Here is a 26064-nt window from a genome sequence, read left to right as displayed (position 1 = left end):
AAAATTACCTAAAAATCTCCTATCACTTTCTAGCTAGTTCCTGAGCACATTTATTCATTAAAACATACAGGAGAGGTTTCCTTACTTGTGGTCTCACCATTCATTTCTTTGAGTTCACTGTTAATTCCAACATCTATCGAGCTCATTATTTTGTCAATCTGCAAGAAACGAAAACCATATAAGTGAATTATTATATTCATTTTTAGGGTCGCATTTTAAAATGACTTTCAAATGCCAGGAGAATATATAGGGTGGGGCAAAAGTAGGTTTACAGTTGTGAGTACACAAAAACACAGCATTTATTCTTCTATTATTATTTATTAATTATTATATTATTTTCCATATGAACAACTATAAACCTACTTTTGTCCCACCCTGTAGTTTTCTTGGTATTATCACCATTGCAATACCACAATTAAGAGGCTGACAGAGAAAGGTTAAAGGAAAGCAGACATCTTTTGAATTGCTTTTAAAAATACAAATTGTTTCCTTTTCTTAAGCTTTCAAAATCAACCTGACTTTTCTTTGTATTTCCTAAAATAAACTTTGGACCGACATGGGTTAGTAAGTAAGGAACAGCTTTTCTTTAAACTTGGAAGGGGAAGGGCTGAGAATAAGTTCATGCAAACATCTCTATCCTGTAGGGCGTGTGTCTCATTTGACTGACAAAGGAGTGGGGTTCAGTTTGCAGGCACGGCCACTGGAACCAAGTTCTTAGCAAATGGTTTGACTACTCACAAGAATTGAGGCATGGGAACAACTTAATACTAAGAGAGAAGTTAAATGTTCATTAATCCTATCTCTTTCCAAAAAGAATTTCAAATGTTATTCACAGAGTTAATAAATAGAAGTAACAGTTCCATATGAATTTTTGAAATGTTTGTTCTATGTCTGTGAAATAAGTCATTGGTATTTTAAGAAAGATTGTGTTGAATCTATATAAATTGCTTAGGGTGATATGGATATTTTGATGATGTTAAACACCAATTCAAATGAACCTATGCACCCCAATGTTCATAGCAGCACAATTTACAATAGCCAAGTGCCGGAAGCAACCTAAGTTCCCATCAGTAAATGAGTGGGTTAAAAAACTGTGGTACATTTACACAATGGAATACTATGCAGCAGAAAGAGAGAAGGAGCTCCTACCTTTCGAGACAGCATGGATGGGACTGGAGAGCATTATGCTAAGTGAAATAAGCCAGGTGGTGAAAAACAAATACCATATGATCTCAGCTATAAGTGGAACCTAATCAACAAATGAGTGAGGAAAATAGAACCAGAGACATGGAAATAAAGAATAAACTGACAGTGACCAGAGGGGAGGGGGATAATGGAGGAAAAAAGGGGAAGGGTCATCAAGGAACATGTATAAAGGACCCATGGACAAAGCCAAAGGGGGTAGGATTGAGGGTGGGAGGTGGAGATGGTTGGGGTCGGGAGGAGTGGTGGTGGGGGAATAGAGACAACTGTACCTGAACAACAACAACAACAACAAAAATTAAAAAAGAAGTAATGGATAGACTGGCAGTCTAGTATTAAGGGATTTACAGGATGAAATGACCATCGAAGGTTTAGCCATTAATGGTTTAATCCCCTACTCATCATCCTAGCACCCCTAGTAAGACAACAGGTTTGAGAAAGGGCAATAAGAATTACATAAATGTTTCATTTTGTTCACCCCGACACAGAAGCAGAGAGAGTGAGTGATTTTCCCCAAACAGCTCAATTTGGAATGTCAATATCAGAACCATTTCCATTTCTAGTTCTCAGAATGCTATGGTGATCTACTGTGTTTCAAAGCCAAGTCCAACTGGCACGGTCTTTTGAGAGACAAAATATGACATGCTAGAATGAAATGTCAAGGGTGAGTGCTATCCATTCTTTGAAGAAATTCAAGAAAACGCAAGAACTGTTATCATTTTATGATGTAGTCCTCCTTAGGGACAGAGGATGATATTTCATAATCTTACAAGGGCCCTTACATTCTGAGTAATTGTATGAAATTAAAGACTTTGTCTTTAGGTAGACCTTAAATTGGTGACACTCGACCCCAATACATTTTTTCTTCAACATTTCTCTGACAGTTGTAAAAGGGAAATATTCAGTAATTTGTAAGATTATAAGGAGAGTCTCTGAAAATATACTTTAAAAAAGGGAGACGAGCTAACGAAGAGGTTAGCAAGTAGCAAAATGATATGGAACAGCAAAAGCACAAAGACTTTTCCCCATGTGTCAGCTGCACGGGCTAGTAGTACATAATGTGAACATTCTCTTGTACCTCATAGCTAGTTATTACTTCTGCTTGATTTCAATTTCCATGGAAACAATAGATTTCTCCACATGTGTGGAACGGTGTTTGTTTTTACCCTCGCTGTGAAATTATCATGTATCACCCCTAGAACCTTTCCCTTCCACTTGGAGCCATGTGTTAATTTTCTTTTTTTCTTTTTGCCTCTGAAAGACTTAAAAAGCTGAAAATCCTCCCCCCAAACCTTCCTTGACTCCAAAGCCTTAAATAAAGAAGAACAAGGCTTACTTCTTCCCATTCAGAAGTGAAGGATGGCGTTCTTTCAGAATTCCCTTTAGAACTCTGTTCAGCTGTTGAAGATTCACTCCAGTTAACTCTTGATGTTTTCTCATTTGAAGGGTAGGCAATGAGATCAGAATCTGATTTAGACACATTTTTTGACAAATGCATGTCAATCAAGGCTTTTGGCAATGACCTTATTCTCCCCAGGGTACAGGCCCTTTCCACAAATCCCCCTGTGTTCACAATCCATTGGTCCCCATTCCGGGATCCACTCCTACTTGTCCTTGTACCAACAATGGTATGGTTTTCGACTTGGTTCGTTTTTTTGTGAAAAATTGTCCTACTGACCACTTTGGGTTTAATTTTCTTTACCAAAGGTTCTGAGTTATTTTCTATTGGAGACTGCTTGAAAGGCAAAGGACTGTTTGCCAAACTGACTTCATCTTGTCTTTCACGTTCATCTCTTTTCCCATAGAGATGGAATGGATTTTCAGGAGACTCACAGGCTGGAGAGGATCCATGGAGAAGGCCTGCAAATTGCCCAGGATCATATTCTTTGGGGGGGTCACTGTCTTCTTGTTGAGAGAGGTCATCTGCAACAGAAAAGAAGGATGTCAGGACACTTGTTTATAAAGGACTCCGAAGCCCAGATAGAATAGCAGTGCCCTTTTGCACTTGTGCTATATTTAGATATTTGATTTATTGCTACACAATGACATCCTCACTTTATGAAATACCCATGACTCTACAGTGCTGCATATAAAACAAATGTGTGTGTGTGTGTGTGTGTACCAAATCTTCCTGATATAGTTTAGGGTGCATTTCAAAGGTATGAATCAGGTATTGAGTAATTGCATACCCTTCTCCCTTGTCCCCAGGGTGTGTGTGTTTTATATTAAATAACAAAATTGTGTTTTCTTAACATGAGACACCCACATCCAAGCCATGGCAATAAGTGAGTCACACTGTTCAGTAGGACATAAGGCAGGTAAATCAAGGTCATGCACAAGACATCCCTCTGCCCTTCTACCAGCAATTATATCCATGAATGAAATCTTGAAAAGAAGTATTATTAGGAGTAATTTAAGGTTAATAATCCCAATAGTATTACTTTAAATATAAAATTAAGAATAATTCTACACAGATTATATAGTTAAGACAAAAAGGATTTGCTCAGGCTTAACACAGGCAAACAATGTAATCCAGAATCACTAAAAAGCAAGACACTTTTACAAGAAACTGATGTTGAGCTTTTAACACAAAGTTCCTTTTTCCTTTCCTTTCTGAAACAATATTAGTTATTTTGAATTTCTTTAGGTCTTTGAGAATGTAATGCATACAGGAAACCAAAGAAGAATGCTCATTTTTATTGCTTTACATTTTTTCTAAGATAAATCATAAGTGTTCTCTGAAATTTAAAACATGACATGCTTTATAATGACCTAATTTGTGTTTTAAAGCTACTGTGTACAAACTTGGCCAAAGAATTTAGCAAAAGAAGTCAGTTAACTTTTTTGACTGGTCATATTAATTCATATAGCTAAATATTTGCTACACAGTTACCCAATGAGCCCATAACCCAATTTTGTAAATAAAATACTGCAGAGCCAATGTGGTAGACGACAACCACAGATCCAAAGTTGACTTGCTGACTCATACTTTAAAGAAGTTAGTTATTATTACAAACCCCAAATACCAAAGTTTTTATAAATTAACAGATAACATTTAATAGGTATATGCTCTTTGTGAGGTACTTAATTAGGGATTATATTTACATCCTCTCATCTGACCTCATAATAATCCTGTGAGATGATGAATAATTATCACGATTTTCTGATAGAAGAAAACATGGCCAGAATATTGAACTCACGTGTTTACATAAATCAGCAACCACAATAGGTATTTGCCCAGAGGATGCTATAGACAAACTGTTTCTTTAATGAATTTGGTTCCAGGTCCTTGGACTGTTCTGTCCCTTGGAGTCAACGGAAGCATATCCCTAGACTCTACCCTTGTTCCTGTTTGGTTTTTCCAAACGGAAGGCATCCCTCTGCCCAGACCTACTGGGCCTAAATGGCCCCAGACTGTGTCCTGAGGTGGAAGAAAGAAGAGTGATGGGAAGAGGAGTCCAAGAGACACGAGTCTAACAGAGAAACAGTTTGCGCCCATCCAGCACTATTCTAATCACTTTATCTTCCCACAAAAACTCTGTCTCTGTCTAGTGTAGCAACACTACGTCTTTGACAGAACTGCATTTTGTCTTCCCCTTGCAACAGGGACCCTCTTAATAGTAGAATAGTGGGGTAGGGAGTGAGGCAAGGCATCTTTGTCCTCTCGGAAAGATAGTGTTTATGGCGTATTATGTACATTTTTTAGAAGTCAAAATTAACACAGAAAACTTAAATTGCTGCAGTTTCCCCAGCCAGTAAGTTAAGCTGACATTCAAATTGAAGTCCATCATATTCCCATACTGAATTGTCCTGAAAAATATTTCACTATTAAGGTAAAAGAATAACCTGTGGTTCAAGGTTAAGCAAGTAGGCTTTTTGTGAGGAGGGACATACTTTTCTTGTTTATGACTGTTCCTGGACTTTGGGATGATTGGACTGCAAGATTATTTTCTGCTTCATGGAAGTAAGCTTCTGCTACGAGCAAATAAACCTGGCATCTGTTCCAATTTATTTTCTCTTTCTTCTTCCTTGGCTACTTGGCTCCCCACAGTGCTTTACGACATAAGCAGGTTGGTATGGAAAGACAGTAATGGATAAATAATTGTACATGGAAGGAGGCATTCTGAAAAGGAAGCTTAGAATTTTATTTTGAAAGTTGCTGAGAAGGCTAAAGAGTTTGAGTTTCAAAGGAAAACTGAAGAGAATCAGCCTAATGTGAGAAAAAGTTTCTGTAAGTCTCAGTCAAAAGATTCCTGATCATGTTCATGATGATGAGAGTTTTAGGAACAGTGCACCACAGTTTCCAGCGATGGGCAGGTTACAAGCGCCTCTGCGGTTTGACAGAAATGACTAGAATCGCCACAACAAAATGCTTTGTATTCTCCAAGTCCTCTCATCACAAGCAGTCACTTCCCTGAGTCAAGAGAATTTAGGGAGCTTATGAGGTTAGTCTTTTAAATACCAGTTATTTTATTTTAAAGATTTTATTTATTTATTTTTAGGGAGAGGGGAAAGAAGGGAGAAAGAGAGGGAGAGAAACATTAATGTGCAAGAGATACGTTGATCTGTTGCCTCTCATGCGCCCCCTACTGGGGACCTGGCCCATAACTCAGGCATGTGCCCTGACTGGGAATCGAACTGGAGACCTTTGGTTTGTAAGCTGGCACTCAATCCACTGAGCCACACTAGCCAGGGCTGAATAACAGTTTTTAGTATCAGTTGGTAACATTTTTGCTAAGAGTTATGAAAAGGCAACTATTTGTTTATTCCAGTGGCCAAACTCTAAAGATTACTCAAGTCAAAGACAAAGCGAAGCTGACACGAACCCTCCTGAAATGCAGGGCTGGTGGGCTGACTCAGGAAATGGCCCCGGACTGCAGCGGCTGCTGCAGCCATTCCTCCTGACGGGGTGGACACTCAAGAGTTGGAAAATTTTAGTCTAAGGTAATAGTTAATAAGCCTGGTAGTTGATGCGTGTTGAAACTACTGTTTCAGGAACTGCAGGTAAGGCCCACCCCGATTCCAGGAGACCACAAGCGATTGACCTCTGTGCTCCAGAAGAGACCACGAGCAATCAAGGTGGTATCCGAGCCATTGTGTTCCAGGGAGAGACAGTCCGCCGCCCAGGACACAGGACACAGATGAAGAAAATGACCAGTCAGAAGATGAAAAGATGTTAGGGAAATTGCTGGACTGCGGCTTTTATCTGATTAACCTCTTTCCTGAATTCCAAATCCTTACGTATACTTTCTTCTCTTGAATTCCAAATCCCTGACCTACACTTTTTCCCCCTTCTAAAAAAGACTGGCTTGAAAGGAAATGTAAGACGGTCTGTGTGGGTACAAACCCGACGTCTTCTCAGATCTCCAGCCATCTGAACAAAGCGCCCATGAAGATTCAGTCCCTATCTCTGCTTATTGGGTCTGGTAGGTGACAGGCAGCATGAATACTGACTTTTCGGGTTTCACTTCCGCATGACCCCGGTGTGGCCCTGCGTGTTGCTTTGGTCCATGAGACAATAGCAGAGGTGATGTGAGCAGAGTATTGGAAAGCGCTCGTGCACTAGGGCTTGTCCTCTTGCCGCTCTTAGAACCTCGCTGCCCTGGGAGCAAGCCCAGGCTGGCCTGCTGGGTGGTGAAATGGTACACTACCCAGCTAGTTGAAATTGTAGGCTTTATTATTTTTCAAGTATAAAGAGGCTAGCAGATTAGGAGTTGCCACTAGGAGAACAGATTGTTGTGCTCATAGATTCTAAGAGGAGGGAGCATGCTGTGCAATGACGGGAAAGGCCTCAGGGTGGGGGAGGAAGGATAGGTTAGGCAGGGCACACAGGGAAACACCACGATTAGGCAGGAGGCAGCAGGAGTGAAGGAGATGATGGGCAAGAGGCTTTACTGTGGCTTTTGTGGGAAGGAATGGTTGAAGCACCATAGGCAGATTTAGGGTTGGGTATTGTGGATCATTTCAGTGGGCGCTAGGGCACAGGGGCTATTCCTAGTGGCCTGGTGTGAGGTGTTGGGGTGATTAGGGCAGGTGGATGGTGGCTCTGAGTGACAGCCTGATAGAGGATGTTGCTGGGCTAGGCTCTGGATTGGCAGATTTGCGTATGAAGGCATGTACGCAGGTGACTTTTCTGTCTCTAAGAATCAGCAACCCCTGGGATGGGTCACTGGTCCAGAGTTAACAAGGTCCCAAGATGTCAAAGCATCAAACAAACAAACAAACAACAAATTAAAAATAAAAAGGTATGTCTACTACCAATTCCTGTGCCCCCCACCTCCGGCCCCGCACCTCTGTTCACAGCCAGCAAACTTCCAGATGGTTCCAGATAGTTTTGCCATAAACATTCTTGCCACAAGCATGTTTACTACAAACATTTTTGCAGCACAACTAATTGGACATGAGGCAATTTTGCCGTAAAAGATAAATTAACTGGTTGACGGTTTGTTTCCATGTGGCAGACCTCCTGTACTTTGTCAGTTTGGCTTCCTTCTCCACTGACGAGTGCTCTTAGCACTCCCATTTGTACACTGCACGAGTACAAATCTCAGCCCTCAAAATGGTCTATGCTGAGTAGACATGGCAGTCTTAAAATAGTGGAGGTTAACAACTACATGTAAAACCAGATTGCAAAGCTCTGTGTAAAGCCAGATAACACACCATCCTAGAACATGATAACACAGGAGTTTTTGCAAATCCTCTGGTGAGCACAGACATCCGCCTCACCTGTCAAAAGCTTACCATGCTATGGCAAATATAAAAGAGGCGGGTACTGATTCACAGCAGTCTTCCAGAGTATTAATTATTAATTCTGTAGTTGGAAAAGGACACCGCTTTTAATAAAGGAAGAAATTTAGTGAAAAAGAAAAAAGTGCAATGCTGAAAGAGGAGACAAATCTAGAAGCAAAAAAAGAAAACAGGAAAAAAAAGTATAATACAATGAACAAAAAACTTCAAAGGCAGTGTAGTTTCAGTTTTCTCAGTACAGTCTTTTAAATTTTGTAATTAATTTTTCATGTTTTGTTATATCCTCTTTAATATTTCTCTTTCATTTTTGATATTTTATCTTTGACCACAGATTGCCTTACGACCACTCAGTTATACGGGAAACATGCTTGCCACAAAGATGTTTACTGCCAAACTATAGGACACGCTTCCAAATACATGAATGAGGCCCTCCAGGACCATCCAACCCAACCCCAGGCCGGCCAGCCTACTGACCACAGTGCATGAGCAGGTCCAGTCCCGATGAACAGAGGCTGGCCTGACCTGGAAGAAAACACCCACCAGAACCATGAGCTAAACAAACAGCTGCTATTTTAAACCATTACGTTTTGGGGTAGTTTCATACGTAGCAATGCATAACTGATTCAGTCTGTATTCCGAGTTTTAAAGAAGAAATAATACATTTTTCAAAATAAATACCAGAAATGTTTATGTTTTCACATCTAGAAACAGTAATTGTAATAGTAAACACCTATAAGTGTTGTGAAGACTGAGTGAAATAATAGAAGGAAAGCAGAACGATGCTTGTGGGACAGAATACCTGAAATATATGTTTCTATTGTTATAACAATAGTTTTTAACCGGGAAGGTTTTATTTTCACAAAGAAATGCGGTAGTAATTAATTGTATTAGGAACTTAATACAGATTGGTATTTTGACATGGTAAACATATGGGGTTTACTCCTTATTTTCTGATTGCATATTTTTAAAGGTATACTTTGGCAAAAAAATTTTGCATTTTCTTTCTACTTCTTTAGATTAAACTGAGGAAAGGTGTACAGATTGAACTGTTTTTATAACTTGTCTCACTTAATTTCATACTTCCCTTTTGATAAGTGGTTATTTCATGCCAAAGTACAGAGCTAAAGGTGTGAATTCCAATCTGATAGTTATTCAAAGTATCATTAGCATTTCAAAGAAATGTCAGAGTAAGTATCCAGTAGTAAGCAGTTCCATCTCTTTTTATCCATCTTTGCCCTTGATCTTTATCACCCATATAAGTACCTAAATAATAAAACCAAAAATTTCATGTTCAGATGAAAACAAGCTCTAGAAAACAGTGATGTCTTCTTCCATTATAGACCATAGCTTTTGTGTATTGGGTCATTACATTCCTCTTCAGAAAGATTGTTTTTTAAAGTCCCCATTTTCAGGCATTCTAGTGCTGATGTTGATGTTGTAGAAATTCTAAATTCACTTCACAAATATGTATAAAATGCCTGCTATGTACCAGGCCCTGTCCTGTATCAAAGTTTCTGTAGCGCCAAACCAACATCCTGCTCTCAGGGTGACTACAGTCCGGTGAAGGACACAACTGCAGGCAAATCAAAATTGTATAATTTCTGATGATGGTAAGTTCTAGAAAGAGAGCAAAGCCACGTAATGAGATAGGACTTGTTTGTTAATTGCCAGTGGAGAACAGAAGGTATGGAAGTCCTCTGAGGCTGTTCCGAAGGCCAGCATAACTACAAGAATGGTGAAAGGGTGGTAAATGAGCCAGGGTTCTTTGAGAGAGAGTGAGAGACAGAGACACAGAGAGAGAGACAGAGAGAGAGAGACAGAGAGAAGCATAGTTGCAGTCTAGATCCAAAGGCCTGAGAACCAGAAAATTGACAGTGTAAGTAGGTAGTTCTAGTCTGAAGGCCAACAGGCTTCAGTTCATGTAGTTAGCTCAAGCTAATGTTTTAAGCTAATGTTTTGGGGTGAGTCCAGGCAGGAAAAAAGCTATGTACTAGTTCAAAGACTGTCAGACAGTAAGAATTCTCTCTTGCTTTTTGGTGGGGGTCAGCCATTTGGTTGTATTCAGGCCTTCAACTGGTTGGATGAGGCCCACCCACGTTAGGGAGGTAAATTGGATTTACTCAGTCTACCAGTTTATGTGTTAATCTCACCTAAAAACACTACATAGAAATACCTAGAATAATGCTTGCCCAAATATCTTAGCACCCCATGGCCCAGTGAAGGTGGCATAGATTAACCATCACCAAGTGGGTAGAATGGTTGAAGATGAGGTCACAGATGAAGGAACGGGTAGGGTTTATATGGTGTGATTTATACTTTAGAAGATCACCTGCTATTCTGATGGCCAAAATATGACAATAGTGTAGTATTTTAAAAAAAACCATTAATCTCCCCTAGTCCTCTCATAAAAATAATGCATAAGAAAGTCAAAGAATACAATGTGAGCACATGATATCAAACAATAACAACAAAATCCCACAAACCAACCACAGGTGGTATCTTCAATACAGCAGGGATCAAGGAATCCCCGTGGTCCTGGAAAAAGCGTGGGCACAGCCAAATGCTGTGATGGCAGCTGGGCCCAGAGCTAGCCCAGCAGCTGTGCAGCTGTAATAGTAAAAAGAAAAGGAAATTTGATGGAGCCTGTGAGCCAAGGAACCCAGAAATGGCCAGCAGACTGATTCCAAAAAGAGGAGAGGATCTGGCACTAAGCAGGAAACTGAGAAAAATCAACAAACTTAAAAAAAATCCTGAAGAAGACAATGGGAAGTAGCATAAACCATTAAGGTTCTCAGAAATATTCAGCAAGATGGCAGCATAGGCAGGCACAGCTCCCTCTTTGCACAATCACATCAAAATGACAACTAAAATATAGAACAGCCATCACTCAGGATTGTCAGAAATCAAACTGAATGGAAGTCTGACAACTACAGAATTAAAGAAACCACATCTATCCGGACTGGTGGGAGGGGCACAGATGAGGAACGGGCTGGTCTCACACCCACATGAATAAAAATTCAGGAGGGATATCTCAGGAATGAGGAGTCCCAGACACACACCAGGCCCTGAAACCCAGGATTCCAGTGCCAGGAAAATAAGCCCCCACAACTTCTGGATGCAAAATCTAGCAGAAATTGAGCTGGTGGAAGAAACTTCTGGAGCCCCAAGCAGTTCCTCTTAGAGAACCTCCACACCATCACACCTGAGTAGGACTCACCTACTCAGACTCACTCCCTCTGAGCTCCAGCACTGGCATAGCAGCTTGAAAGGTACCAGTGACATAAAGGGAGGAACTGAAGTGCCTTGCATCAAGACAAGCAGAGACATTGTCCCTTTGCTAAACACTCCTCCCACAGAGCTGGCAAGCTGGTGCCATATCTGAGACTCCATCAACTGGGCTAACCCTCTTGGACCTTCCTTGGAGATCTCCAGAGACTCTGCCCTACCCAATTTATGGGTCCATCCAAGCTGCTTTTTCCATAAAAATGACTGGTCTTGGCTTGTAAATCCTATCAAACAAGCAACAGCTGGCTTCAGTGAGCTCTAGTGGCAGCCAGATTAGATTTACAGCTTGTCTTTGCCTGGAAATTTCCAAGCTCAGCACAAGTAGCAGCCATCTCAGATGGTTTATAGCTCAGGCAGGGTGCCCCGGGAAAAACATAGGTGGGGGCTGACCTTGGTCTGCACCACCTGGGAAACCCCAAGGCCAGAGCACTCAGTGGACGACTACAGACCAAGCTGGAGAACCACCACCCAGTCCTTGCACAGCTGATCTTCCATGGAGGGTAGAGGTTGGTGGTCAGTGGTCACAGCCAGTCCTTGCAGCTGACTGGCCTGGGTAAACCACTCCCATTGATCTGCCAACAGCAACCAAAGCTCAACTACAAGAGAAGGGTGTACTCAGCCCACATGAAGGGCGCACCTCGATTACCCAGCTTGGATGACAGGGAAGGCTGTGCCACTGGACCCTACAGGACCCCAACTACATTAGGCCACACTACCAAGACATGGAGGCAAAGCAGCTCTACCTATTACATAGAAACAAACACAGGGAGACTGCCAAAACAGGGAGACAAAGAAAGATGGCCCAAATGAAAGAACAGATCAAAACTCCAGAAAAAGGGATAATTGAAATGGAGATAAGCAATCTACCAGATGTAGAGTTTAAAACACTATTTATAAGACGCTCAAGAAACTTAGTGAGGACCTCAGCAGCATAAAAAAGACCCAGTCAGAAATGAAGGATACACTAATTGAAATGAAGAACAATTTATATGGAAACAACAGTAGAGTGGATGAAGCTGAGAATTAAATCAATGATTTGTAACATAAGGAAGCAAAAAACAACCATGTCGAACAACAAGAAGATAACAGAATCCAAAAAAATGAGGATAGTATAAGCAGCCTCTGGGACAACTTCAAGAGGTTCAACATTCACCTCGCTGGGTGCCAGGAGAAGATAAAGAGCAAGAAATTGGAAATTTATCTGAAAAAAATAGTGAAAGAAAACTTCCCTAACCTGGCAAAGGAAATAGATATGCAAATCCAAGAAGCACAGAGAGTCCCAATTATGATGGATACCAGGAGGCCCACTCTAAGATATGTCATAGTTAAAAGGCCAAAGGTTAAAAGGCCCAATGTGCATGGCACTCAGAATACTCAGAATAAAGAAAGACTTCAAAAAATTTTTTTTATTTATTTACTTTTAGAGAGAGAAGAAAGGGAGAAAAAGAGGAAGAGAAACATTAGTGTGTGAGAGATATATCAATTGGTTGCCTCTCAAATGGCCCCAGCTGGAGACCTGACCTACAGCCCAGGATTGTGCCCTGACTGGGAATTGAACCAGTAACCTTTCGGTTTGCAGGCCAGCTCTCCATCCACACAAGCCAGGGAGAGGGAGATTCTTAAAAGCAGCAAGAGAAAAGAAGTTACCAGATGGCTGCCAGATGGGATGGGGGAGGGGGAGAATGCATGAAGAGGTGAGGGGATTAAGAAGTAGAAGTAGGTAGTTACAGAATAGCCATGGAGAAGTACAACATAGGAAATGGAGTAGCTAAAGAACTTATATTCATGACCTTGGACATGAACAATAGTGGAGGGGTTGCCTGAGGGAGTATGGAGCGCTGGATGGAGGGGCACAAAGGGGAAAATCAGGGGAACTGTCATAGCAAAATCAATGAAATATAATTTTTAAAAAGGAATATCCAGCAAAAGCATGCTTTTGTAGACTAGAGGCTCACTCCGAAGAAAAACATTCAGAAGCAGAATCCAAATTGAACAGGGTAAAAACAGCAGGGCAAGGGAGCAACACATTTCATATAATGAGGAGGCAGGAGGGGTAGGCAAGGCAGAGGTCCAGAGATGGGGGACCTGGAATGTAATAATAGCAAAACAGCGTTCTGTCGCGAGAGCACAACTTGGGAAGGCAAGGTGCATGGCACTCAGAATACTGAGGTTAATGGCAGGAAGCCGTTCTGAATTAAGCAGAGAGGTGTCCAGGTTCCTTAACACTTCATGGTAATAACAAAGGAGCAAATCCTTGAGCCGTGATGTGGTGGCTCCAGCCTGTTCTCAGATGGAAACTTCTTAATAGAAATGTTCAGGACACTTCTTCCCATTAATCATGGGGAACAACAACAACAACAAAATAACGCTGATGGAATCCCATTTAAAGACATTGCAACAGAAAGACATGAAGTGAGTATCTAACAGCTAATGAAAACAAACCAAAAAATGGAGCCCCAAGAAATCTGAAAGCTGTAACCTAAAATTCAAAATTATTTAAAAGAACTTTTAAAATGATCCAGGGTTTGAAAGAACAATCTAAACTATAAGTAGGAGAGCTCAGACGTGAGACGGCTGGTCAGTCTCTTTCCCCTTCCCTTTCCCTCCATGAACAATTCAGTCCTGAAGTCAGAGAGGAGGGACATGACATCCATACCTTCCATGGATGGCGGGTGTGCAGTGGCCCAGAGTAGGGTATCCAAGCCCAAGCAGGGTGATGGTGGTGCTCACACTTGAACACAAGCAGGATTAAGAGGGCAGTGGCATGGTATGGACAGTCAGGGCCAGAGAGGGGGAGGAGGGAATGCAAGAAGGGGAAGTGTTCTAGCGCAGAAGGACTCAGAAACTGAGCAAAGGGAGAGTTTCCCTGCAGAGGTGGATGTCAAAACCCAAGTGGGGGAGGAAGGTGTCCATGTCCAGAAGGAAAGTGTTCTTGAACGGGGTGGCTTGGCATGAGATGTCAAAGCCCTGTAGGGGAAAGGAGGGTGTCCACGTGTGGGCATGGCCTGTTGGAAGGTGCAGAGTCCCAGGGGGGTGAGCAGGGTGCTTGCACAGAGAGATAAATGCCTGGGGAATCAAATCTCAGGCAGGGCGAGAAAGGTATTGGAGTGAGGAGGAGGCGGCTGTGGATATAGGAAATGGTTACTTATATGGAGGTTGATCAAAAGCAACTACATTAAGGTTCGTGGAAGCCAGATTTCTCACTGCTGAAGGAGGGATTTATAAATAAGAAGAGGGAGAAAACTAGAGTGAACCTCATGATGTTAGACTGGAACTGAAGATATCAATGTTTTCCAGATAGAGATGAAGATGTAGATGCAATATGTATTTATGTATGTTTGCATCTATACATACATATAGTACACCTAACTCTGTCCACTGAGAGGGCCTGGGAAATTGACATCCCAATAAGAATAAGCAAAGCCCAGATTTTGGCCACTAAATATATTTTCCACTAAAATAAACAAGGGTCCATTGAGAAATGACTGGTATCAGGGCCAGTGCAGCGCAAGCGCAAGGTGGGCCTGGAACATCTTGTGCCAGGAAGCAAGGAAGTGCTCAGAGAATGATGAGGCAAGTCGAGAGGACAGAAATCATCTTGAATGGGCTCCAATTGGTTAAACTGAAGACAGTTGTAAAAACAAAAGAAATAATAACTGCAATGTATGATAACCCATCAAACAAAATAGAAAAATGTGAGCCCATTAGAAATGAAAATTTAGAACAATCTGACAGTAACCAGAGGAAAGGTGGGAGGGGATCATGGGGGAAGGGGAGAAGGGTTTTCGGGAACAACTATAAAGGACACATGGACAAAACCAAGGAGGAGTGGAAGGAGGGGAGGGAGGTGGGGACAGCTGGGGTGGGAGGCAGTTGTGGAGGGTAAATGGAGACAACTGTAACTGAACAACAATAAAATAATTTTTAAAAAGAAATGAAAATTTAAATAATTTCAAATCACCCCCCCACAAAATACTTATCAATAACAAAAAATTTGTCCATTTCTCTCAGCATTATAATTTCTTAGCACAAGGTCATTCATAAATTTTGCTATCTTTTGAATCTTTTTATATATCTGTAGTTATATCTCTTATCATTCCTAATATAGTTTATTTATACATTCTCCCTTTTTTATTTTTCTTTAATACTTTTCACAAGAAAGTATATCCATTTTTAATATTCATGTTGTTTTTAAAATTTTTCCTATTTTACACAAGAAAATTTTGGCAATCTTCTTATGTAATACTTGGGATAAATCTACACACATCACAATTCTAAAGGGTTTGAACATGGTGGCAATTACAATGAGAGTTATAGCATAGTTTTTCTGAATCATTTCTAAATGAATTCTGAATGCTGACATCATTTTCTATATGCTGACATTTGCATAAATCAAAACAAGGGCTACAATAATGTAAGTTTTTTGCCATCCTTTTTTTATTGAGGTATAATTTTTGTAACATTATATTAGTTTCAGGTGTACAATGTAATGAGTTGATATTTGTATATACTGCAACCCGATCACTGTAGTAAGTCCTGTTAACATCTGTCTTTAGTTAATTCCCTTAGTCTTTTCATCTTCTTAGTTTTCATAATAGCTGTAATTAACACATGGATAATTTGTTTGTAATTCTATTTTTAAATTTTTTAAAAATTATAGTTGATGTACAATATTATTTAAGTTTTGGGTGTACAACCCCATGATTAGACATTTATATAATTTACAAAGTGATCGCTGCAATAAATCTAGTGCCCATCTGACACCATGATAGTTATTACAACATTATTGACTATATTCCCTGTGCCATACTTCACATCCCCAGACTGTTCTGTGACTACCAATTTGTGCTTCTCAATCCCTTCACCGGTACATCCACTTCTATGTTCCACTTCTGACTTTGCATATTAGCTCTGCATTTCATTCATTTCTGTTTTTTATCATTTCTTTTCTCCTGCTTTTCTGGGTTTCTTCTACAGTTTCTCATAAAATCTCTTAAATTTGCATATAGCTCATTAGTTCTCAGCATTTCCTTTTTTCTAATATAAGAATTTAAATTTTATTTCTACAGTTTCACTTACACTGCTCCCACCATGTTTGATATTTAGTATTTACATATTTGTGTAATTCTAAACATTTGAATGTTAGAATTATGCTGTCTCCTAATGCATTTTTCATGAGTGGTTTAGAAATGTGTATTTAGGTTCACAGATTTATGGGAATACATATGGGAACCTGTAACTTAATTGAATTGTTGTCAGAAAACATAGCCTGTGTAAATCTGCATCTTTGACATGTGTTGAAACTTAGGTGTAGCCAAGTGAAGATCTACTTTTATCAATGTTTCATGAGAATAACGTGTATCTCTAATTATTAGGTATGAAGCTCTATACATTTTATCAGATTGAGTTTATTAGTTGAGCTATTAAAACATTCCATTCATTCATAATGTAATCTTACAGCTTTACAGGACTTATAGTTTTTCCCATATAGTTCCATTAAACCTATGTATATTAGATTATATATATATATACATGTATATCATACATAATTTTTAAGCGCACACATGTTTAGAATTTTTATATTTTTCTAGTGAACTGAACCTTGAGTCATGTCATGGCATCTCTCTCTATATCCTGGTCTTGCCTTCACTGGTGAAGTCTGTTTGGCTTGGTACTGATTCAGCTGCCCCAGCTTTTGTTGGGCTAGTGCATCCCCAGTATAACTTCTTTCATCTTTACCTTTGGGTGTGTGTTTATGTGTGTGCCCTGAGCTATAGATGTGTCTGTTTTAAAGAGCTAAGGCTGGAATTTATATTCCTACCATGCAACAATCTCTTTTTTCTAACTGGTGCATTTAGCTAATTTATGTTTATTTTGATGATTTACATATTTAGACTTGGTTCTATATTTCACATTTTGAAATCTATTAATTGATTTATCTTTAATATTCTTTCTTTGTCTATTTTCTCTTTTGTTCTTTTTTCCTTAATCTTTTTCTCTTTATGGATTGGAATTTATGTATTTTTATTCTGTAGTTATCTTAAAATTTTACCATCCATTTTTAATTTAACCAAGTCCGAGGTGGAATAATACCTTACCCACCCACTTCCTGAACAATTTTAAGACTTCAGATGACTTGAAATTCAATGACCTTTTCTCTAATAAGTACTATTGTCATATTTTCATTCTGTTTATTAGCTTTCCAAATCAGGTGTTATTATTTTTTAATTTCATTTGCACACATGTTTACCATTTTATTTATTCACCACTTTTTTTTTCTCAGAATGGCCCAGATTTTTTTTCTTCTTGAAGTAATCCTTGGGATTTTAAAATTTTTTTTGGAAAAAAATCTCTTGGTGGTAATTTCAGTTTTCAGTTATGAATATCTTTATCTTTTAAGTTCATTTATTAAAAATAGTCCTTTAAATTCTCAATTTTAGGCTGATGGTTATTTTCTTTCACACTCTACTTTTTTTCTGGCTTTCACTTGGTAAGTCAGTTCTCATTATACCTGTATTTTTGCTGCAGGTGATCCATCATTTTGCCAGCTGCTTTGAAACTTTCTTCTGTATCTTTCAGTTTCACAAAGTGCATTTTAGTATGGATTTATCTTTTTTTGGCCTGTTTGGAACACAGTATGTTTCCTGGACTTATGAATTCATGTTTTTATCAGTTATGGAAAAAATTCAGCTGTTATCCACTGAAATAGTTCCTCTCCTGTACAGACTTTTCATCCCGAGTCTCTGATTAGATGTGTATTAACCTTCTTCTCTCCATCCTTCAGATCTCTTCCTGTCTTCCATAGTTTTTGCCTCTTTGGCTCTCTCTGCCATGTGACAGATCATTTCTTCAACTTAATTTTCTATTTCCCCAATTATCTCTTCATCTCTTCCCACTCTACTGTTTCTCTGTTCATTTAGAGTTTCAAAAATAATTTCAAGTGTTATATTTTTCATACTTAGATATGGCATTTATTTTTGAAGCTTGCCTATTATTTACTGATAGTCATTTTTTTTAATCCTCATCTGAGGACATTTTTTCATTCCTTTCAGAGAGAAAGGAAAGAGGAGAGAGAGATAGAGAGAGACATCGATGTGAGAGAAACATTGATCAGGTGCCTTCTCATATGCTCCCCAACTGAGGATGAACTAACAGCCTGGCTATGTGCCCTGACTGGGACTCCAACCCACAACCTTTAGGTTTACAGGACAATGATCCAATCAACTGAACCACACTGGCCAGGGCTGATAGTCTTTGTGTTTACTCATTGTCATGATAGAGCATTTAATTTCTTTAAACATTTTCTATAGAACTGCTTTATTTTCAATTTGCAGTAACAATTTTATAGTCATTGGAGACTAGATATGCCTTGGTTAGCTTTGCTGATACCTACTTACAATGGTTTGCTGTCTGAGGTGATTAGAAATGACTTGTTGTTACTCCATAAGTTGATGTTAATCTATGGAAGCTTGTCAGTCTGGGCAGAGATGGTTTCTTCCACAGAAGATTTATATTTGCCTTCAGTTTCCCTGAATAGTCTTGACACAGACTCTCAACCGTAGCACTGAACCAAGGCGCAGTGTCCACCCAGCATGACCATTATTGACATCTGACCCCAGAGCAACACTGACTCTCTGGTCTTCTAATATCCCTTTTTTTTTAAGAGAACAAAAGTTGTTAGAGAGGGCACTGTCTCAAAGCATACGTCCTTTTGTTCTGAATAAATATCTCTCAGTCTGCCATAACTTTGTAGCAAAATTTTTTTGTTAAAATATATAGTCATAAAGATTCCAATTTTTTAAACCTGCAGTTTATTAGGACTTGGAGGTTTTAAATATGACTCTTTAAGTGATTTGTACCTTACTAAAGTAGGTAGAGTTAATAATAAATTGCTTGCCATGCGTGTTATTATTGTGTAATGTATGATGCAGTACACAAATCAATAAATTAACTTGAGAATTATGTAAATGAGGAACAAGCTTACTGTAATTATGAACTCAAATAAAGCACATCCTTTTTAAATAAGATCCCTCTAAAATGTATATAAAGAACAGTACTGAAATTCATGGGGGTTTGTTAATTTTTAAAGCATTTCAACTACTTTATGATATTCACTAAAAAAGATACTATGCAAATGAGTCATTGATCATGTTTTATATTTAAATTCTAGGTCAACTAAAGAGAAGGAGGAGCTAAACTTTCATAATACACACTGTCAACATGTCCCAAAAAAGCTTTTAAAGAAGTGCTGCGTGTCATTAGAAAAATTTGGTAGAAGTGCTTATTATTCATTTATAAGGTAAATTATATGAACTTATTGTAGTTTGTTTATCTGCCTTGCTTTCCTAGTCATGGAGCTTCTGTGCTCTGGCTACTATGTCCATTTACGTCCAAATACGAAGAATGTCCTTCCAGCTCACCTACACATTGAGCTAGTAGTGCGAGTCAAACAAACAAGGAGCCACAGAGGCAACCATACAGAATTTATATTCCTCAAATTCTGTAAAGTTAAAAATCAAGTAAAGTTTCCAAAAATACATATATAAGTAAATTAAGTAAATGCAAACTCCCTGGAAAGGAATTATTTAAAAAATTATAAAGGCTAAGATTCCATACCTGGTACACAGAATGAACATTTATTGTGTGCTTTCTATGTCCAAGGTCATTCTATCACTTTAATCCTCACATAAGTCTCTGGCGTGGATATTCCAGTAGCTCCTCTTACCTGTGGTTTCCCTTTCCATGGTTTGAAAATATAATGGAAAATTCCAGAAACAAACAATTCTTAAGTTTTAAATTGTGCAGTGCTCTGAGTAGCATGATGAAATCTTGGGCCGTCCTGTTCCGTTCCACCCAGGTGGTGAATCACTCTTTGCCCAGTGTAACGATACTGTATAAACCCCCAACCCTTTGACCTCTCTCTCAGCGGCCGTCCTGGCCATCAGATGAACTGGATGGTATTGCAGTGCTTGTGTTGATGTCACCCTTATTCTACTTCGCAAAGGTCCCAAAGTGCAAGACAAGTGATGTCAGCCATACACCAAAGAGAAGCCGTTGAAGTGCTTCCTTTAAGTGAAAAGGCAAAAGTTCTTGACTTACTAAAAAAAAGAAATTATAAGCTGAGATTGCTAAGACCTAAGGTAAGAAGGAATCATTGATCTGTGAAACTGTGTAATTTATAAATTAAACTTTAGCACAGGTATGTATGTATAGAAGAAAACGTTATATGTAGGGTTTGGCACTGTATATGGTTTTAGGCATCCACTGAAGGTCTCAGAACATATACCCCATAAATAAGGGGGACTACTCTCTTATGCCCTGTAAAATTAAAATGAATCACATAGCTAGTAAATACAGGAGCCGGTGTGGGCCACAAATCTGGCTAGTCTGAAGCCTGCCTTTTTCCATTCCATTCCAAGGCTTGTGCTTATGGCTTACTCCAGAATTTCCTAGGGCATTGGCACAACATCCTGTACACTGGGGTGACTTATTTGAGTATTGCTGGGTACCACTCAGTATTTTACCCAGTAATAATACCCAGTATATTACCCAGTAATACTCAGTAAAGGACATCCAGTGTGTCCTTTTGCAGGTACCAGGGGTAACCTTTGGGTATTTTTTCTGATTGCAAAATTAGCCCAACCGGTGTTGAAATGCTTGGGTGCTATATGACTTTGGATACAGCACATAATAAAATTCTCTCCCCCAAACAACTTAAGATCAGCAGCTGCCTTTTGGAAAATGCGTCCAGGTAAAAGCCTGCTATTTCCTGCCCTATTAGCCCCACACTCTGCCAAAGTCAGCACGTTATGCAGAAGCCAGAGAATGTGGGAGTTCTGGCAACTCCCAGACCAGAACAGACCATGCTGTTGGGCTCTGATTTCACACATTTATAATCTTTTCTCTTGCTCCCTTTGCTCAATATAGGAGAGGGGCTATGGGCCAATTTCCCCACCATTTATAGCAAATCCCAAGGCTCCCTCGTTTCCAGCTGCTAAACTGCCTGGGCAGACTGTATTACTAAATTATTGTATCTTTTTGGTAGCGTGCCTGATCCGTCTTGGCACACGCTTCGCATTGAAAGAAGCTCCTGTTGCAGGCAAAGGAAGCTAGCTACATTCGCCCTTCCCCACTCGCCTTTCCTCTGTTACCCTCAACCACTAACTTCTTTGTTTCCCATGTAGAAACCAAATTCAAAGGGGCAGTTTCTCATCTATCTCGGACTCCCTAGGGAGCTAGCAGTTTCAAAGAGAGTTCTGTGCTAGGAGTAATTCCCATAGCCTAGAGCCAGATGAATAAATGGCCTATAGTGAGTCACTACATTTGGAACCAAGAGGTTTTGTTCCTCTTACCAAAATGTATTTCTTTGGAATACTGCAGCCACTGTATCCATGTATTTTCTCAAACAGAAGGGTCTGTATTGGGGGGAAGAGAGGAAAGAACCCCTTTAACTCAAGTCTATTGCTTTGAAGTGTGTTGGTCCTTTGGTTTTTAACATTTTAAAAACACTTTTTGTTTTGATAGTCTCCCAACTGGTTATGAAAGTGAACTGAAGAATTGACCTGGAGAAATAAAACAAAAAATAAATCTACATAGAATCTATAATCTTTAAATAAAAAGAACGTGATTTTGCAATATAAAAAGATGGAAATTATGTTTCATTACTCTAAAACGAATAATCACTCTGATTCAATTTTCAAAGGATCTATCCTAAGTATGAACTCAAAGTCTTCTGAACATCCTCAATAGAAGCTCTGGGAAGGTAATGTATTCAAATGCATCCTGTAAATGTTCTATTCCTCCAAGCAATGAGCAGCCTAGATTTTTTGTCACATGCACCCCAAGAGCTGCCTCATTTCCAAAGAACAAGACAGTCATCAAAAGTGTGATCCTAATAACAAGACACACCATGGAAAATATACAGAAATGTTCAAGGTAAATGACATCTAGCGAGTTATATTTTAAAGCAACATTGCTGTTGCTATGGTAAGGAATATTGCATGTAAAATAAAAATCCTCTATAGGAGTTGGGAGCCATAGCCATGGCAACGACAAGATGATGATTGTAGCACTGCTCCCCTCTGCTTGTGTTTCCATCTGATCCAGACTGAGAACAAGATGTGCTTTAAATGTATGTAAAATGGCTTAGAAAATCGACTGTTTATGACTGTCTTTCATATGGTCCCTGGACTGATTAAAGAAGGCATTGCAAAAATAGCAGTCAGGCAGCCTGTGCCAGGGTCTGAGTGTCCGGGTTTCTCCTGGTTATGGAGGCAGGACACATCCACTTGAGCTAAGTGTTGGAAAATGGCATACTCATTTCACAGAATGCCTCCCAGCATTTTTCAGGTTGGGGGCAGCATGTCATTTTCCACGGATGGGAAAAAATGAAACGCAATCAAATTGCAATTTCCACCACTGTAGCACAGAAAGTGAAATGCTAACTTAAAAGTAAGGAAATATCATCAAAATAAAAAGCTTCTGCACAGCTACAGAAAACATCAGCAAAAGGAAAAAGGAGGAACCAACTGCATGGGAAAATATATTTGCCAATGATATCTTGGACAAGGGTTTGATCTCCAAAATATAAAAAAAACTCACACGACTCCACTCCAGGAAGACAAACAACCCAATGAAAAAAATGGGCAAAGGACCTGAACAGACACTTCTCCAAGGAGGACTTACAGAAGATCCAGAGACATGTGAAAGGATGCCCAGCATCACTAGCCGTCAGAGAGATGAAAATTAAAACCACAGTGAGATACCACTTCACACAAGGCAGAATGGCCATCATAAACAAATCAACAAACAGTAAATGCTGGCTGAGGAGAAAAGGGAACCCTAGTGCACTGTTGGTGGGAACGCAGACTGGCATAGTCACTGTGGAGAACAGTATGGAATTTCCTCAGACTACTGATGGAACTGCTTTTGGACCCAGCAATTCCACTGCTGGGATTATACACTGAGAATCCTGAAACACGAATTCAAAACAACCTACCCACCCCAATGTTCATAGCAGCACAATTTACAATAGCCAAGCGCTGGAAGAAACCTAGGTGTCCATCGGTAAATGAGTGCATCAAAAAACTATGGTACATTTACACAATGGAATTCTATGCCGCAGAAAGAAAGAAGGAGCTCCTACCCTTTGAGACAGCATGGATGGAGCTGGAGAGCATTGTGGTAAGTGAAGTAACCCAGGGGTGAAAGACAAATACCATATGATCTCACTTATAAGTGGAACCTAATCAACAAAACAAACAAGTGAGCAAAATAGAACCAGAGACATTGAAACAAAGAACAAACTGACAGTAACCAGAGGGGAGAGGGGAGGGGAATAATGGGGGAAAGAAGGGAAAGGGTCATCAAGGAACATGTATAAAGGAGCCATGGACAAGGCCAAAGTGGGGAAGGATTGGGGGTGGGAGGTGGAGGTGGGTGGGGTGGGGGAAAGTGGTAGTGGGAAAATGGAGACAACTGTAGTTGAACAACAATTTTAAAAAAAAAGGAGTAGGGAAATATGGAAAGCAGTGTTCCCGCTCTGCAGAAGAGGAGCTGGTTCTCATTTCTCTCCTTCTAGGCTCTTAAATCCACTCCAGATAGGCTTCTGTTCTATACTCCTCCACTGAAATGTCCCTTGTCAACGTCAGCAAAATCTCCCCATTGCTAAAATGAGCGCACCTTTATCCTCATCCTGCCTGACCCGCCAGCCATACAGTGAACACAGATTACCGTCCCTCCTATATATAATACCTTCATTGAGCTCCCAAGATACGGCCCTCCTCTGGTGTTCATCCCAACTCACAGGTGCTCCTTGTACTCTCCTTTGCTCCCCCCTCTCCTCGCCCACTGCCTCAGTGCTGCGGTGCCCCACGTGTGGCCCCATTGGATCTCTTCCCTTCTCTGTTTACTTTGATCTTCTTGCTGGGTTCATCCAATCTCAGGGGCCCAAAATATCACCTAAACAATGATAACAGCCAATTTTCTATTTTCAATGCGACTTCTCCCTGAAAACCAGAATTGTTTATCCAGATGTCTTCCAGTCATTCTTTTGCCTCATTTTCTCTGTCACCCCATTCCCAATCATGTAGTGACTCCTGGTGGCTTTACCTTTAAAATACACCTGTAACCTGCCTATTTTTCACCCACTGTCTTTTGTCTGGGTCATTGCAATACCCTCCTAACTGGTTTCCCAGTTTCCACCCTTGTGCCTCTTCATACAATTGTCAACAAAGACATCAGAGTAACACTAGTGAAACCAAGTCAGATTATATCACCCCTCTGCTCAAAACTCCCCATTAGAAACCCAATTCACTCTTGGTTTAATCTGAAACCCGCACAATCATCTCTGAGGCCATTTGGGATCTCAGCCCTGTGCACGGTCTACCCCAGTTCTGTCCCCCAAGCTCCCAGACCTCTCCTTTTTACTTACAGCTGGCCAGCTTGCTCCCTGCGGTGTCTGCAGCCCAGTAGGTGTTCTGATGACTGCTTCTGTACTTGTAGCCCCCTCTGCCTGGGACCCTCTTTTCTTAAGGAGCCTCATGGCTGGCCCCTCTGACACCCTTTTTAAATGTCTATGGCTAGTGAGGCCTATTTCATTATCTTCTCAATGAGGTCTCCACAGATCACCCTGTTGAAAATGGCAACTACTAATCCTCATCCCCGTCTCCCACTTTGTATTTTATGCATCTACCTATCAATATCGAGAACATGTATTTTACCTATTAATGCTGCTTTCTCCCCCTGCTACGTTCCAAGAAAGGATTTTTTTTTCCTCCTCCCTTCCTCCCTCCTTCCCTTCCTTCATTTTTTTTTACTGTTAGATCCAGAGATTAGAACAAAGACTGGAACATAGTAGGCAATCAATAAATATCCTTTGAATGCACTAAACATATTGGCATATAAAGAAAAATTCTACAGTGGTATGCACTTAAATGTTAACAGTGGTTAATAATAAAGCTATTTAGAAATAAAAGCATATTTTTGTTTGTAAAAATGTTATATATTCAGTATAGATATTAGTGAAAATAGAGAAGAAAAGGACACTTTAATTCCAATGCCTAGCAGTGATTATTAACATTGATATATATGTATGTATATTTTGTCTTTTTTCTATGCACGTATAATTTCTCCCTCCAAAACTGCAAAAAATCTATATATTTTTTAAATTAAAAACAATTAATACCACCCAAACAATGAGAACATGTTTATTTTCATGGCTCTAGAGTATTAATTTTTGACACATTCTACTATCTAATATATTTGATCTTGTTTCTTTTTTCTGGTATGTTTGGTCTTTGACAATGATTTGGAGGGTGTGTGTCTGTGTGTATGTGTATGTGTTCTTGTAATCATTACATTTATGTGAAAAAAACTTACCTTTAGATCTATTCCCTCTTTTTATCAAGGTTATCTTTGACTTTTCTCTTTATAAATTAATAGTGAATATTTTATAGGCTTACAGTTGCTAAGTACTTACATGCAGTATCTGACTTCATTCACATACAACTCTGGGGTATCATAGTATTCCTATTTTAGTATTCTACTTAGTATTCTATAGTATTCCTATTTTAGTATACTATAATACTATTATAGTATTCCTATTTTATAGGCGAGGAGCCTAATGCTTGGAAATGGTAAGTAACTCCCCAAGGTTACACAGCCACTAATGGGCGGAGCAGCATATGAACCAGGTAATCATGCTCTTGACCGTTACACCATTTTCCTTCCTAAAATGAGAAAATTAGCATACTCATCTCACTTCTCCAAACTCTCCCACTCTCCCCAATTTATATTAAATTAATCTGAGGTTTTAGATAAAAGTCTATA

The 26064-nt window shown here is 39.6% G+C and overlaps 1 protein-coding gene across 6 annotated transcripts in view; it reads right to left on the bottom strand.

Moving 5' to 3' along the window:
- ANKS1B (ankyrin repeat and sterile alpha motif domain containing 1B) overlaps positions 1 to 26064 on the bottom strand; it is an 830913-nt gene that overhangs the window by 405241 nt on the left and 399608 nt on the right. For 5 of the 6 annotated variants that reach the window (XM_045826440.1, XM_045826441.1, XM_045826442.1 and 2 more), the window contains exons 13-14: positions 2540 to 3126; positions 86 to 158 (exon numbers count right to left, since the gene is read on the bottom strand). In XM_045826440.1, coding sequence (XP_045682396.1) covers positions 86 to 158; positions 2540 to 3126 — 660 coding nt within the window. The remainder of the gene's footprint in view (positions 1 to 85; positions 159 to 2539; positions 3127 to 26064) is intronic. The other variant, XM_045826445.1, reaches the window with a different exon arrangement.

The sequence above is a fragment of the Phyllostomus hastatus genome, unplaced genomic scaffold, assembly GCF_019186645.2.
Source record: "Phyllostomus hastatus isolate PE091 unplaced genomic scaffold, TTU_PhHast_1.1 phas_scaffold_755, whole genome shotgun sequence".
Classification (NCBI taxonomy): Eukaryota; Metazoa; Chordata; class Mammalia; order Chiroptera; family Phyllostomidae; genus Phyllostomus; species Phyllostomus hastatus.
Note: the sequence above shows the minus strand (reverse complement) of the source record. Positions and strands in the feature narration are given on the sequence as shown.